This window comes from Pongo pygmaeus, chromosome 19, assembly GCF_028885625.2.
Source record: "Pongo pygmaeus isolate AG05252 chromosome 19, NHGRI_mPonPyg2-v2.0_pri, whole genome shotgun sequence".
In the NCBI taxonomy this organism is placed as follows: domain Eukaryota; kingdom Metazoa; phylum Chordata; class Mammalia; order Primates; family Hominidae; genus Pongo; species Pongo pygmaeus.
Window position 1 is genome coordinate 31,366,140 of NC_072392.2, and position 13,016 is coordinate 31,379,155.

General features: G+C 47.2%; 1 protein-coding gene across 1 annotated transcript in view; it reads right to left on the minus strand.

The window, feature by feature from the left end:
• Positions 1–13,016, minus strand: part of LOC129017992 (tensin-3-like) — a 129,609-nt gene that overhangs the window by 37,300 nt on the left and 79,293 nt on the right. The window contains exons 5-8 of the mRNA XM_063656000.1: positions 8,456–8,508; positions 5,947–6,118; positions 3,736–3,786; positions 1,756–1,878 (exon numbers count right to left, since the gene is read on the minus strand). Of these exons, the coding sequence (XP_063512070.1) occupies positions 1,756–1,878; positions 3,736–3,786; positions 5,947–6,118; positions 8,456–8,508 (399 nt within the window). The remainder of the gene's footprint in view (positions 1–1,755; positions 1,879–3,735; positions 3,787–5,946; positions 6,119–8,455; positions 8,509–13,016) is intronic.

Consider the following 13,016-nt stretch of genomic DNA (forward strand, 5'->3'; position numbering starts at 1 on the left):
TAGGACCCATATGTTTTAAATGATCTCATCATTTCTTTCAATTTCATCTAAAAAATTGAAGTGAACAACAACTAAAATGGAATAAATGGCCAAGGATGGCACTTTTCAAGTCCAGCAACTCCAAGAGTCTTCTGACAATGCAGCTGGCAGCAGGTCTGGGTGCGCCCTAGAAACTGCACTTTCCACAGGTGCTGCTGCTGGGCCCAGGCTCACAGCTCAGGAATGCTGCTTAGAACAGCTTGCTACGTGATCCTGGGCAATGATGATCCATCAATATCAGGCTCACTGTGTCAAGATCACCACACCAAGCCTGAAAAGCATAGGTTGTTTTAATTAACAAGAATTACATTGATTTAAAAGTCTGTCTGACTCTCTCTCTCTCTCTCTCTTTTTCTCTCTCTTAGTTTGCACCAAAACACAATTTGGGTGGAGGATCCATAATTTAACATAATACTTGAAAAGATCAGGTCATCATAGACAATTTGGTGGTCCTAATGGGTGTGCCTGTCCATTTGGGGGGAAAATATGATCAAGTTAGATGTGAGGAAAGAGACAATACCAGAGAGAAGCAAATAACATCTGTGTGTCCCTGATGGAAGTTTTCTGCACATCGAATGGTCATCAAATGCCTTACAGCTGTAAACAGCATCCACAGGCCGGCCTACCTAGTGCCTTTGCGGGAAAGATATACTGAGAGTCTAACATAACTCAAATGGAAGCTTCTTTCAAACTAAATTCCATAATACAATGGATTTCTGTGCAGTTTTTTAGTGTGAAAGAGTCCGGAAGAAAAAAAAAACACTTCTATCTTGAACCGTCAACACTTCCTAGATACTTTGATGGTCCTAAGAATGCTTTGTCAAACACACAAAACAGGGAGCTGCCCATTAACGAACAGCGACCCCAGCCCCCTGGCTACATCCTTTCCCAAAGGATTCCTCCCTGACTCAAGGTGTGACTGGGATAAGAGCTTTTCTCTAATAGTAAGTTTCTGGCAGGAGGGTTAAGCTTCACACGCTTACCCCTCAGTGAGTCTGCTTTCAGTCCAACCCCTTTCAACACCAATCACATTTGAGGAGCAGTGCAAAGCAGCTGAGAAAACTGGGAATTAAGAGGAAAGATCCCAGGAGGTAGGAGGAGGAAGCATGGAAGGAACCCGATGCAGCCAGGAGGAGGAGTGCCCACCAGCTATGCACCTGGGCTGCCGGCATCCACCAAGCCTGCTGGGGCTGACACACAGACAGTCCCAGCCACTCTGTGAAGATGCACAGGCCACATCTGCACTGCAATGGCTCCACGTGGAAAGGACGACATGTTTACTGCAATGGCATCATGCCATCATCTAGTCTATCAACTGATTACCATAACTCAAGACGGCATGGAAAGTCTGACACAGTCCATCTGAAAAGGGCATAGCTGTTTTGAAAAGGAGGGCTTTCCATGAAAAATAAAATTTAATAAAAATGAAACGATTTGCTCTCATAACTGTGGTCAATTTGGGGTCAATAGTTTCAAATGTCCAGCTACACATTCAGGGACCACAATCCTATAAATTCTAAGGCCAAACTTGGGGAGGTGTGATAACTCTTTGTTTCCTTCTTTAAGAGCAAGTAGGAAAACCTAAAGACAAACCCATAAGGAGCGCATCACACCAGCTCAAAGCGGAAATGTGCTCATATGCAGCAGTTGTCTCCATCTCAACTCCAAAGGCTAAAGCCTAGCCAGACCCCCAAATGTGAGAGGGGGTGCGCTCACCCTGCAGTGAATGACGACCACATGCTGGGGGTTGCTGTTCAGCCAGGACTCCTGTGCCTTGCATATGGTACACATCTTATCCAGGGGCAGTGCGTGGAGCTCCGGCCAGCCCACATCCATGATGTGCAACAAGAGAGGGGAGCTCCCTCAGTTTCCATTTCCTGAAACCTTCTGAGGCCATCTCACAATGACTTCTTTCATCATCGATACATTTCATTTGGGAGTAAAGAACATGCTGGGTGACCCTTTCCTAAAACTCAGTGAGCACGAGGACCAACTTCCTTCACTGGGAAGAAAAAATAAAGCATTATACTGCCCACGTGATGCCTCTTCCTCTAGGGGCTCATCTGCTCTTCTGCAGCTGGGGTGACGATTCTAGAAAGGTCTTTGAGTTGCCGATGGTGCAGGTTGTGTGAAGAGGGCTGCAGTCCAGTGAGATCTCAAACAGCAGTCCTAGGCCCAAGCTGCTGCCAAAATCTCCCCACTCGGGTTAAAATCCCAGTTTGGAGAGTGCAGCCAGCCATCTCCCACACTGTGCAGACAACACCTCAGAGACAATCTCCTGGAAAGGCAGGACTTAAGGAGGAAGCACCTTCAAAACCCTGATTAAGTTTGGTGCTTGGACAAAGAAAATCACCACCATGTGCTAAAGACACAGTGACTCGGTACAGAACTGCAGCTCTGAGCATCCTGAGGCACACAGAAGTCCACAGTGGCCTGTGGCCACATGGGGGTGTTGCTTTTCCTTTGATTTCCTTTTGTCAGTAGGGTGAGGACAAGGGGCTCTATCTTACGATGAAAGTCGTAGAAATAGTGTAAGATTGTTGGAAATTTCAGAAAACTGCCAGGAAGTAGGAAAAGTCACTACCGCTGCCACCACTCAAAGATAACCACTGCAATGTTTTCATGAATCCCTTAGTCTCTTTTCCATATACATTTAGCATAATTGAGATACCATTATACATAAATTCTATACTCTACTATTGATAACTAGTATTAAAATAGGCAACTTATCATGTTTCCGCTCTGTTACTCTAATGGCTGCAAAATATTTCAACATATAGAATATACATACATATATTACCACAACTTATGTTGACTGAGTCTTAAAATTATCCCAAGCTTTGCTATTGAAAATGATCATGAAGGGTGAGGGGCAAGGGGAATGAGAGCATTAGGACAAATACCTAATGCGTGAGGAGCTTAAAACCTAGATGACAGGTTGATAGGTGCAGCAAATCACCATGACACATGTATATCTATATAACAAACCTGCACGTTCTGCACCTGTATCCCAGAACTTAAAGTAAAATTTGAAAAAATTTTAACAATTTTTTAAAAAATGAAAATTATCATGAAAGGAGTGGATTACTATGACCATAAAGAGATACTAGGAGAAGAGAGCCCCATGCTGATGGAAATGTTTTGTCTCTTGTTTGTGGTGGCTTAACAAATCTATACACATGATGCAGTTTAGATTTGTTCTATACATATATTTGTTATAGATTTGTTCCATGCATATATATATGCAGTATATATGAAAGATCCCAGGAGGCGGGAGGAGGAAGCATCACGTGTATAGATTTGTTCTATACATATATATGTAGTATTTATCATCTATACACACGATGCCGAGAAACACACATGTACGCAAAACCAGGGAAATGTGAGTGAGGTCCGTGGACTATACCAATGCCAACTTCCTGACCTAGATATTTTACTATTAGTGTTGTAAGAGTCTCCCACTGGAAAGACTGGGTGAGAAGTACAGGAGATCTCTGTATTATTTTCACAACTTCCTATGAATCTCTAACTATTTCAAACTGAAAAAAAAAGTAATTAAAACAATTGATATGAACAATTCCTAATACTCCTTATCAAGTCACATTCCACAAAGACTAGTAGCAAATTATTTTTGCACAAAATAAGCATTGTTTACATTTTTCAAAAATGCAGAATATAAAGGGATGAACTCCATACCTTTGGGTTAAGCTTTGTAAGGTCATATCTCTTTTCTGAAAGATTCAATACCTATAAAAGAGAGAAAAAATGCCTTGCGTAAAATAGATTTTAATATTTTAAAAAATTAATACTTTAATTTTTATTTAATTTTAATTAATACTAATTTTTTAAAAAAATATCTAAAATCTTCACACTCACAAATTGGGGGATAAAAAGCTTTTAGACAAATCCTTGACATCAGAGATGAAAGGAGAAAACACACTGCATTTTTACATGATGTTTCCCTTCCAGGTACTGAGGATCAGAAAAGATTGAAAAATATAGACGTGTGTGGTCACAGAATACAAAACAAATAAAATAAATAAGATAAGGATGGCATACAGAACCCTTACACATAAAGTCTATATTCTACTTCGTTAGCTAGTATTAAACCAGGCAATTTACCGTGTTACTATTTTTTTTTTAATTCTCATGGCTACAAAATATCCCAACATACAGGATATATATATGTACACATATATATACACACACACACACATAAAAAATATATAATATAAAATATATATACATATATATATAAAATAAATTCCATGGTCTTGCTCCTGACAACACAAACTGACCCAATAGAGAGGTGGCACATGGTGGGGAAGGCAGTCCCTCCTCTATGGCCTGGTGGCCCCAGGCCTGGAAAGGGCTGAGTTCATGCCCAGCCAAGAGCCACGGCCTAAGTTCACTGAAAAAATCACAGCCATTTGTGGAACCTTGCTAAATACTCCAGTAGTTCAAAATGAAAAAAATAATAACAATAATGTTCCAGCAACAAGGAGCCTTAAAAATTAACTAAACGTCCCTCTCACTTCAGAGTCAGAGATGTGAGGAAAGTGAAGGGTGGGGGCTTGTCCTGGTCACCCAGCAAGCCCTGTTTATGACAAGGGGGGGCGCTGCTTTGAGACCCACAGTTCATTTCTTAACCCTGCACAAGAAAAAGATCCCTGCCATAGCCATTTTGCAGGGAGAGCTCTGGCCCTGACAAGGCCCCACAGACAGGTGCTGGCCAGGGCTCCAGGCCCTCTGCATGGTCTCTTTGGGGAAGGTGGACTGGGGAAGAGGGGAAGGATGGCCAGAGAGGAGACTCGGGATGTGCTGACCAGCCTGGGAGTGGCTTCCAAAGGAAGGAGCCATGGTCCTGCAGAGCACACTGCCTCAGTGATGAAGGAGGAAGCCCTGGGGAGGAGAGGGCCCCTGGTGAGAGGCACCACCATCAGATGGGGCTTGGCCACCACTTCCTGTCCACTGCCAGGTCACAGACAAGATGGGCTTCAAGATGAGAAAGAGGCAGGAGCCTGAGTGAATCAAGGATTGGGGAGGGGTCAGGACACAGGAAGCACCCGGGCCAGGGCTGCTCTGGCATCAGACGGAGGCCACATCCTACTCTGCCACTTGGGTCCACCTCTCCCAGCCACTGGTGCCCCAGTCATTGGAGCAGACCAACAAGGAAGACAATGACCACCTTGTAGGCTTGCGGGGCAGATTAGCTTTACCACAGATAAGGAGGCCTCCTTACTAGAGATAAGAAGGCAGGTAGAGAGAGGGTGCCAGGGAGCTGTCATTCAATCCCATTAGTGACTGTTGACAGCAGAAGGAAGTCAGCCTCCACCTGGGCTACCAACCATGGGAACAGAAAACAAGGGGCCAATCAGAGGGTGAGAGATGGTGAGAAGCTGTTCTGTATTATTTATTCCTCAGATGTGGCTCCACCATCAACTCGACACGTGTGTTTTGAAAATCAAGCTGTCTCCTTGTCTCCAGGGCAGCCCCTGGTTTCTTGGGTGCCCACCTAATTTGTCTTCCTAATTTCTGGCTCAGGAGGAGAGTCACAAGTTTGTCTTTTGATACCAGGGATGCAGCATGGGAGTGCAGGGGTGGCTGGCCGGGGACATGTCCCAAGGCACTGGGGAGCCAGCCTCACTGATGAGTGCAGGACGAGGCAACAGCCATCCCTGTGGTCAGCAGTCGTGTGTCCCTGAAAGCTACCTACAGAGACACATAAGGCTCCTCCCCAGGCGTGGCAGCAGAGAGACACAGGACGAGGGCGACATGGACAGCTGTGTGAGCCCAGGCCCTTGAGCTTCTCCCTCATGTGTAAACCAGTGTTCTGTGAGTGCCCATCCCTACACAGTGCCTGTTGCAGAGCCTGCCCAAAGGCTCCCGGAGCTGCCCACCTCTCACCAGGTAGTTGTCCCCATGCTTGGACTTGAGCATGCGCGTGACCTCCTGCAGGTTGTGCAGGTAGGATTCCTCGGAGCAGCCGGCGGGGAAGGACACGGCGATGATGCGCTCCGTGATGTAAGTGAGGTCCAGCCCATGGCCCTCCTCCATGGTGGGACTCAGGATGACGAGCCTGCGAGAGAGCAGTGGGCAGATCAGAAGCAGGGTAAGGAGACAACAGACATCCCCTAGGAAAAAGGTGAAGACGACGGACACTCATCCCCTGGGTGTTCACACCAGCACCTGGGCGGCCAGCTACGGGAATTTACAGTGTGCACAGCCTCTGCGCTGTGTTCCCATAACGGTGGGCAGTGTGGGGAGGGGCACAAGATTGAATTTTCCTAGCAGGGCATGACAGGGTACCGCAAGCTGCAGCCAGGGAACGCACAAAGAGAAAGCAACCCAGAGCAGTGACACATGGGCTCAGATGCAAAAGCACGAAGGCGGGAAGGACTTTTTGTGGTTTCACTGGGAGCAGGAACAGGGTTCCAGGTGGGACTCCTGGAGAGGGAGCCTCAACCCTGCTCCGAGGTATCAAGGTCGGCACGAGGGGACACCGGGAGGGGGCCGGGAGGAAGAGGAGATGGTGTGAGCAGAAGCCAAACATCAGCAAGCAGCTCCTCGTGTCCGTATGTGGCATCCTGGGGCAGGTGCGGCCAAGGATGAGGCTGGTGAGGTGGCCAGCTATGGTCGTGGAGGACCCTGCAGGCCCAAGAAGGAGGCAGGACCTCACGTGGAGAGGGGACCAGCTGGGGCATAATCAAAGCGGCCTTTCATCTACTGAGCAGCAACTCAGCAGACTCCTATCAGAAGGCTAAGAGCTCCATGGGGCCCCGCTGGGACGCCACCCAGCTAACCACAGGCCAGGTGGATGCAGAGTAGAATGTGGGGCTGGCCACCCAGCCAGGGGCCCAGGTGGCCAGGGCAGGTCCCCAAGTGTGAGATGAAGACTGTGGAGGAGGGAAGAGGGAAGAGGGTAGAAATGGTCATGTCATGGCCAGCAGCCTGAGGACGTGGGCAGGACTGGCAGTGTGGGAGCCAGGCACCCAATGTGACTGGAGACAAGGGCCTCCCACAGACCACAGATTCTCCACCAGCCCTGTGGTTCCCAGGGAGGCCTGAGCCCCTCCCAGGAGGGCTCCTAACATTAGGGCTGACGGTGGTATCCAGGAGGAGGTGGAAAAGGTTCCAGGGAGAGGGGATGAGGTCAAACCCAATCGGTGCCCCCATGAGGTAAAGCCAGAGGCATGGGTCCACAGGACGTGTCCTTAAGTCCCTCCAAAGTGCTGCCACCAGCTTTGGAATTTTCATTTTTACTACTCCTATGTGTTCCTCTCTTTCTTTTAATTTTAGAAAAATTCAAAACCATATAAAATGGTTTTACAAACCTCCATGTACCCACATCACCTAACTTCAAAATTACCGACACACAGCTAACCTTTGTCCATCAATACCCCCAGCAATCTCCTCCACCACTTTGATTGCTTTAAAGCAATCCCAGATACTATGTAATTTCATTTATAAATCTTGCAGTATTGATTTCTAAAAGATAAGGGCACTTTTTGATTAAAATCTCTACAATGCCATTATCACACCTTGAAAAGAAATAATAACATCAAACATCCAATACCATACATTTATTTTTATTTTTATTTATTTTTACTTTTTCGAGACAGAGTCTCACTCTGTCGCCAGGCTGGAATGCAGTGGCACAATCTCGGCTTGCTGCAATCTCTGCCTCCCGGGTTAAAGGGATTCTCCTGCCTCAGCCTCCCGAATAGCTGGGATTACAGGCATGCACTACCACACCCGGCTAATTTTGTATTTTTAGTAGAGATGGGTTTTCACTATGTTGGCCAGGATGGTCTCGATCTCTTGACCTTATGGTCTCCTCACCTCAGCCTCCCAAAGTGCTGGGATTACAAGCGTGAGCTACTGCGCCCGGCCCATACATTTATTTTTTAAGGTTGATTTGTTCAAATCAGCATCCAAACAATTCCCAAGGATTTTGTTTTCTCTACCTTATTTATCAGACATGGATTTAATTCCAAGTCAAATTGAACACTGTTAGAACAGAAATGAAGCGCTTCCTACGGCCATGAGGATCCACAGTGAGTGCCTCTCCAGAAAATGCTGGCTCAGGGCCCCCATCATCTGCTCTAAAGGGGCTCTTGCCAGCACACCCTGGAGTCTCCCCCAAAAGTGACACTTGCACAATCAGGCCTCAGCAGTGCAATTATTTATTCAAAGACAATCACAGGTGTTTCTACCAGCTGGGCTTCTGACCCTGACACAGCATTTAGAAACGGATAGAAAACGTGGCCTGTATCACCTTTGATTGGCAATGTTTACAACCAAAACAGAAATTATGATTTCTACAGAATAAAATGATGCCATGCCCAAGTTTCCTCTGTGGAGAGCTGACCTACAGCCAGAGACACAGGAATGCATGACCCACACAGACACTCACCACAGAGGTTTATCATGGCAGAGAGAACTGGACAGTGTGGAACTCCCTGGAGCCTGCAAATAACAAAACAAGGGTCATTTTGAAGTTTCCTTTCCTGCCAGTCTACATGACACAGACACCACTGAGAGGGAACAATGACAGCTGTCCCATAGTTTAATTATAAACTGCAAGTCAATCATAACTGCTAGCTCACCTTATCACCTCAGAAGGGTCTACACCATGTTGTGTGCTTCAGCTCACCAGAGGACGCAATGCCACTAACCAGCATCAGGACGGGCTTCCACAGGAGCCAGTGAGGCCACCCTCCAGTCAGGGCAAGGTAGGCATCACTTGGCGTGCAAACAGTGCCCTGCCATCCAACACGGGAGGTGCCAGATGACACCAGCACTATGACTATCATGGCTGCTATTATTTACTTGAAAGAACCAATTAATGAGTGACTTTCAGGAATTGTCAATCATACCTACTCTTTTTTAAAGAGCCTATTCAACAGAGAGAAAAGACTCGGGTTATAATTACTTTACAGTTATATAACCCTTCCTTGTGCATAAGGGTTGTTATATACTATGGTGACAGAGATCTACTATTTCAGGAAAAATGCCCAGCAACTGTATGAGTAAGAAGGCTCTCCAATATTTCAGAAGTGAGGAAATTGGGGCTCAAAGAGGGAAGCGATCTTGTCAGATGGCAGAGGTGAATGGGGAAACCCAGACACCCCCTACAGGGCTCCCTCGAAGTCTCTTTCTGGCCCAAGCCAGGTAATGCTGCACACATGAGCCCAGAGACCCCCGAGTTGGGGGGACACAGAGCCTCCAGCACTCCTCCTGCTCCCCGATCAAAGCAGGCCCACAGACACCACCATCAGAGGTATCAACACCCCCGATCACACCTGGGATCCCACTCAGGCAGGTGCAGCTCACCTGGACTCCTTTGGCAAGAAATGAACAGAAAACAAATTCTATGTATATTTCGGAGACCAACAATACAGATGTTTTCCTGAAATCATAGCAATGCAAAGCCTAGTACCAATTCCAAAACAGCAGAGATCATCGTCTCAGCCTCCCAAGACAGGGGCAGGATCTAGGGGTGTGCTCTTGAGTTCTACACCAAGGTGCTGGTGAGCTCAGCCCTGGGTCCACCTCCTCATTGCTTTCCCTGGGCAAGCCCCTTGGTCACTCCACTTCTTTGTCTCCTGCCTTTTGAAGTGAGAATAGTAACAGACAGGGCCAGTCTCATGGAGCTGTCCAGGGATTCACTGAGGTAATTCTGTCAATGGCTTGGAACCCAGCCTGGCACCGCATGGCCACTGCCCGTGCTGGGCAGACCTGGTCAAGTGAAGTCCCGTGGTCTCCAGACCCCGCCCACCCCGACTTCTGAGGTGCACCCCCTGCTCATCCCCTGTGCCCACAAAGCTGCAGGAGGCTCTAAACATGTTCCTCTGATCTTCTCAAAGCCCTAACCCAAAGCCTTTCACAGCTCAGACTAGACAGCTACAAAACAGGAGACTACTCTTTTGCCTAGTAGAGCAGCAAAAATAAAAATCTTGAAAACATTTTTTAAAGTTTTGGTGAAATATAAACAGATGCAAGATTTCAGAGGACAACTTGTCAGTGTGTATAAAAAGTATTTAGAATACGGCCGGGCACAGTGGCTCACACCTGTAATCCCAGCACTTTCAGAGGCCGAGGTGGGCAGATCACTTGAAGCCAGGAGTTCAAGACCACCCTGGCCAACATGGTGAAACGACGTCTCTACTAAAAATACAAAAATTAGCCTGTGTGGTGGCGCACACCTGTAATCCCAGCTACTCAGGAGGCTGAGGCACAAGAATCACTTGAACCTGGGAGGAGGAGGTTGCAGTGAGCCGAGATCGTGCCACCGCACTCTAGCCTGGGCAACAGAGCAAGGCTCTGTCCCAAACAAATAAACAAAAAAAAAAAGTATTTAGAATGCAATCCCAGAAGCAAACTGAATGCACTAAAATGAAGTCTCCGAAAAGTAAGGAAATGATACATCAAAAACCCGTTTAGGTTAATTCATACAACCTGTACATGTAAGACTCAAATTCAAGCAGCTCAGATGCAATCCTAATAGAACCAATCCCATCAAAGGGAAATTCAGCTTAACCAGGGTCCCATTTACTTCAAAAAAGTGTTCAATAAGCCAACATCTCAGGGGAGAACAGCAAGGAGTTTGACCGACCATGGTCCTGGGTCTTATATGAACCCACCAGGATCTGACTATATGTGTCCCACATCTTGACCAGACCACACATCCAAAATACAGTGACTCCCATTGCAATGCCATGCTGGAGTACACTGGCCCAGTTCCTACAAGTGGGCTGTCGCTTCAGACCCTATGTCACGCTTATCATTTGACCGTGAAAGCCTGGCATGCAACTTAACATACAAACAGCATTATATAACTCACTGGGCAAAGCTATTTAACTTTCACATGGCACATCATTCCAAGATGACAACCACACAAATACGTGACTGCTCACTGCCGGCACCAACGTGATGGGGTAGGAGTGTCACTGTCCCTCAGGCAGGGCCCTGACGGCAGGAGGGAAGGAGGGAAGGGTCCCAGAAGGCATGAGGACTCTGCTGTCCCTGACGGGACCCAGGGCCCATTTCCTCAGCTGCAGAGTGAGAAGGGCAGGTCAGACAGACCCACGGGATCTTCTCAATCCAATAATCTCTGAATCCAATTCAGCATTATACGCCTTGATACAGTAACTCCAATGTTCAAACCCGGAAACCATACAAATTGCAACCACTGCCAAAAAAAGAAACAAAAAAAACCTTTTAAATCAATAGTTACATAATTTCTAAGGTCAAGGCCAATGGAGGAAACTGTAATCTGTGCTATCACCACAGGGAGGCCCCAGCACCTGAGCTGGTGAAAAGTCAGAAAAAGTGTTGAATTGCACAAAGTTGCTTCCATGAAGTGTTCAGAAATGCAGGGTTCCTGTGAAGTGTCCCAGCATTGCCCAGAGACACTCCTTCCTTAACCTCTGTATTGGGAAGAGGGGTAGGAAGGAGGAACTCAGCCCGTCCCCCAACATGCCCAACTTTCTATGTAAGTCTACATCCACTTAAAATCGAGGCGAGACCCAGCACATCTCAGGGCCACCCTCCAAGAACACAGAGAGTTCAACACCCACTCGAATCCCCAGCCCCAGACCCGCATCTGTCCACCTCATGCCTCCAGATGTGCAAACCCAGGCCTGGCCACCTCCAAGGCATGTGGTGCTCAGCAGCTTCCATAGCACAACCCTGAAGAGCATTGCACGGAGCCCAGCAGAAACCCCAGTAAGCAGACATCACCATCCCTATGTTACATGTTACAGGATGGTAACATACGGATGGTGATGAGGAAACGAGGATTTGGTGGGCGGGCGTGTTGGAATCCCACAGTTAAGCTGCAGTAGCACCTTCTGATGCCGAAACTCTGTTCTCCTTCCATCTCCTGGCTTTTGGGTGGTCCACACCCTCTCCTGCACAGGCTGCCCCTGAATCACATGAACATCAGTGAGGATAAAAGACTCTTGCTTGGGGGAGCTGTTCTAGCCCTGTGCCAAAAAGGGGAGAGAAACTATGGCCCTTCCGTCACTTCCAAGTCAGCATCTGAGATCTGATGTGCACTAAAATCCCCCTGAATCATTCAGGGGTTAAATCTGGAATCAAGTAGAGGACATGCCTATGACAGGTCCCCCTGACACACTGGGGTAGAACCCCCTCAGCTGCTTTGACTTGGACTAAAATGAGAACCAAGCCCCATACTGAACTGGAACTACTGCCAAGAGTTTCCAAAATACTGTGCTTGTCAAGAGGAGACTCAGGGATATGATGTCCCTTTGAGTCTTTATTTGAAAGTAAACAATATACCTACACTTGGGTTGCACAAATCTAAACCCTGTGTGTGCACAATAATGCATTTCATGACTGTAGGATGACTGAGAAACTAACTTGCTATAGGTTTATTAAACCTGGCTCCTGAGAAACCCGAAATCCTAACCTCATACAAGGTTTAAAAAACTCTCTCTACTTGTAGGCACCAGTCCTGCAAATCTGTGTTGCAAACTCACTATCTCTAGGTGTTTTTTTTGTTTGTTTTTTTGTTTGTTTGTTTGTTTGTTTTGAGACAGAGTCTTACTGTCGCCCAGGCTGGAGTGCAGCGGCATGATCTCAGCTCACTGCAAGCTCCACCTCCCAGGTTCCTGCCATTCTCCTGCCTCAGCCTCCCAAGTAGCTGGGACTACAGGTGCCTGCTACCACGCCCAGCTAATTTTTTTGTATTTTTAGTAGAGACGGGGTTCCACTCTCTAGGTGTTTTGAAAAGAGAGCTGCCCGCTCACGTCCTCAGAAGCCTTCCCAAGCTGTGGTTTCCTTCTGGACCCTAGCACCGATGGCGATCAAATCCAAGCCCTTCGTGATTAGAGTTCCCATGAGATAGAAACACAAGTTGCTTCTTTTTTTCTCTTGTTTTCCAGGGTGAAAAAACCCAGACAGCAAAGCCTCCCACCCAGCCTCTGCCCAGCCCATGCCTCCCTCACCTG